We start from the raw sequence: 2,741 nt of genomic DNA, 5'->3' as shown, positions 1-2,741 counted from the left end.
AAATTGATAGTTTTTTTTTTATAATAAATTGGGAAGTCTTGTTACTGCAAGAGTTACCATTTTTAACTCTCACCAAATAAAGGAAAAAGAAAAAAGAAAAAGCGAAAATTGAGAAAGAAGAATTGGAAGGGGTAGCGTGGTAAAGGAGAAAGGAAGGAGTTGAGGGAAAGGAATTATCAGGTGCGGATGAGATAGAATCAGATGCGGAACACCACCATCGAGGGCACATTTCCTTTATATATATATATATATATATATATATATATATATATAAAGAAAAAAACCCCACGTAGACGCTCTCCATTGCCTATTTATTTTCCAAAGCCAAGAGTCAGATTTATCAAAGCCCGCACCGAGAAAACCAGCCAGCAAATATCATCATCCTCTATTATTATAACCACATTTCCAGCTATTTTCTATTCATCTCTCTCTCCCCGATATTTTCATTCTCTCCAGTCTCCAAACAAAAATGGCCGATCAGCTCACCGAAGACCAGATCTCCGAGTTCAAGGAAGCTTTCAGCCTATTCGATAAGGACGGCGATGGTCTCTTCTCTTAGATCTCTTCTTATTTCGTCACCTCTTTCTTTCTTAGATCTGTTTCCTCTGTTATTTTCTCGTTTTATTGCAGTTTTTTCTTCTTTTTAAGCGTGATCTGTCTCTCTTCTGCGTTATATTCACATCGATTGGTCTTTCTCTTGTTTTTTTATAGAATTTTTCATTTCCTTGAGGATCTGCTGCGAAATGTGCTAGGGTTTGATCGCGATTTTTTTTTTTTAATATTTTGTTTTGGTTCGGGTCGGGCTGACCGGTTTTTAGACAATTTGAAAATGGATTTTATGTGTTTTGAAGTGGAATTTTTATTTGCTGCTTTGTGTGAAATCATTTGCATTTGCGGTAGAGATGAGACTGATGATGTATCTGTTAATTTATTGCGCTGTTTCTTTTGTGTTTGAGAAAATGTTGATGGATTTAAACTTTGGTAAACTTGCTTTGGCAAATCGTTGTTGGAACTGTAGGGATTTTTGTGTTTGATGATTAAAGTTGAGGTTCAAATGTTGCCAGAGAGTCGACAGGCGAAGTGATGGAGGGTGGGTGTTACTTTATTTGATCGTTGAATTGTAGCAGCAGCCAGAGGAATAATTGCCATATGATGTTTGGATATCTCTCAATGCTTGTTATATCATGTTAGGCGTTTTGTCTAAGTTTTGTGCTTATGCGGCTTTCCGAGTTTATTGTGTTTTATAACCCCATACCCATATATTTATGGCATTAAAACGTTGCCGTGTTATTTTTTTAGTAATAAAAGGTTGGAACTTGATCTGCATTTGTCTGCTTTTCTATGTATATCTTGCTGTAAATGCAGCTAGAATCCTTATTTTCGTTTCTATTTATGATTTATGTGCGTTCTTTGTGGTGGATATGCATATATGTTTCCATCTTTTCACTTCGAATGATTTCTGCCCTTTCATTTTTATGATACCACATGCAATTTGTTGATTTTTGTGTATGAGTCCTCTATGAACACATCAACATCAGGACTTGTTTTGAATGGTATTCATTATCCGAAATTGATAAGGGCTAGCAATAGCAATATGATAATTGTTTCTGATTTTACCACAGGTTGCATCACTACTAAGGAGCTGGGAACTGTGATGCGATCATTGGGTCAAAACCCAACTGAGGCAGAGCTCCAGGACATGATAAATGAGGTTGATGCTGATGGGAATGGTACCATTGACTTCCCTGAGTTCCTCAACCTCATGGCCCGCAAGATGAAGGATACTGATTCTGAGGAGGAGCTCAAGGAAGCTTTCAGAGTTTTTGATAAGGACCAGAATGGCTTCATTTCTGCCGCTGAGCTGCGTCATGTCATGACAAATCTCGGGGAGAAGCTGACAGATGAGGAGGTTGATGAGATGATCCGTGAGGCTGATGTGGATGGTGATGGTCAGATCAACTATGAGGAATTTGTCAAAGTCATGATGGCCAAGTGAGGTTCACTCACCCATAACCCAAAATCTGATGCATAAAACACAAAAGGGAAACGGGGCAGATAAGTTTGATGAGAATTCCATTTCCCCTTGTGACATCTTCATTTGGTGTCATTGGCTTCATTTGGGTTGTCCGTTCTGTTGTTTGCATTGTTTTGTGGCACTTTTCCATAATGTCTACTTGTTTGCTCTGTTTCTTGTTCAGTAGCTTGGCGTGTTAGTATCTTTTCATTGGTGTTTGACATTTTCTTTCTACTTTTGGTATTATGAACCTAGATCAATTGGGAGAATTGGATGTTTTTTCATATGGATGACTAATTTTGTTGATATTTCAAACTTCATTGTCACTTTTCATGTATGTGGCGTTTTTGGACATTTTTCTGTGATTTAATATGTCTTCGGCCATAATTTCATGCAATCTGATGCAGTGCCGTTGCTCATCTGTTAAATTTCACAGCAATAACTGCGATGTAAAAGACAATTTAGCTGCATATGGTAGGACAATTCGTTTCTGACTTTAATTGCATTTGCCCCTCTCCCCTTCTCTATGGAAACAAACTTTAATGTGGCTGGGGGCCGATCTCTTAAACCATGGTTAGACAACTGCGCTAGCTGTTCAATAAGCGAAGAATGATTATCTGAACCCCCTATTCAACAATGCCTGAGATGGCATGACTGTGGAGTTTCTCTGCTAGCCATTCGCCGTATTTGGCATTTCCTGGAGGTATATTTTCTACTTCAAACTGTT

General features: G+C 38.2%; 1 protein-coding gene across 1 annotated transcript; it reads left to right on the top strand.

The window, feature by feature from the left end:
* Positions 1-299: 299 nt before the first annotated feature.
* Positions 300-2,298, top strand: LOC118047005 (calmodulin). Its single transcript, XM_035056143.2, has 2 exons — positions 300-545; positions 1,623-2,298. The coding sequence occupies exons 1-2, from the start codon at positions 470-472 to the stop codon at positions 1,994-1,996; spliced, it is 450 nt and encodes a 149-aa protein (XP_034912034.2). The 5' UTR covers positions 300-469; the 3' UTR covers positions 1,997-2,298.
* Positions 2,299-2,741: the final 443 nt, after the last annotated feature.

Source organism: Populus alba, chromosome 1, assembly GCF_005239225.2.
Source record: "Populus alba chromosome 1, ASM523922v2, whole genome shotgun sequence".
Lineage (NCBI taxonomy): Eukaryota > Viridiplantae > Streptophyta > Magnoliopsida > Malpighiales > Salicaceae > Populus > Populus alba.
Note: the sequence above shows the minus strand (reverse complement) of the source record. Positions and strands in the feature narration are given on the sequence as shown.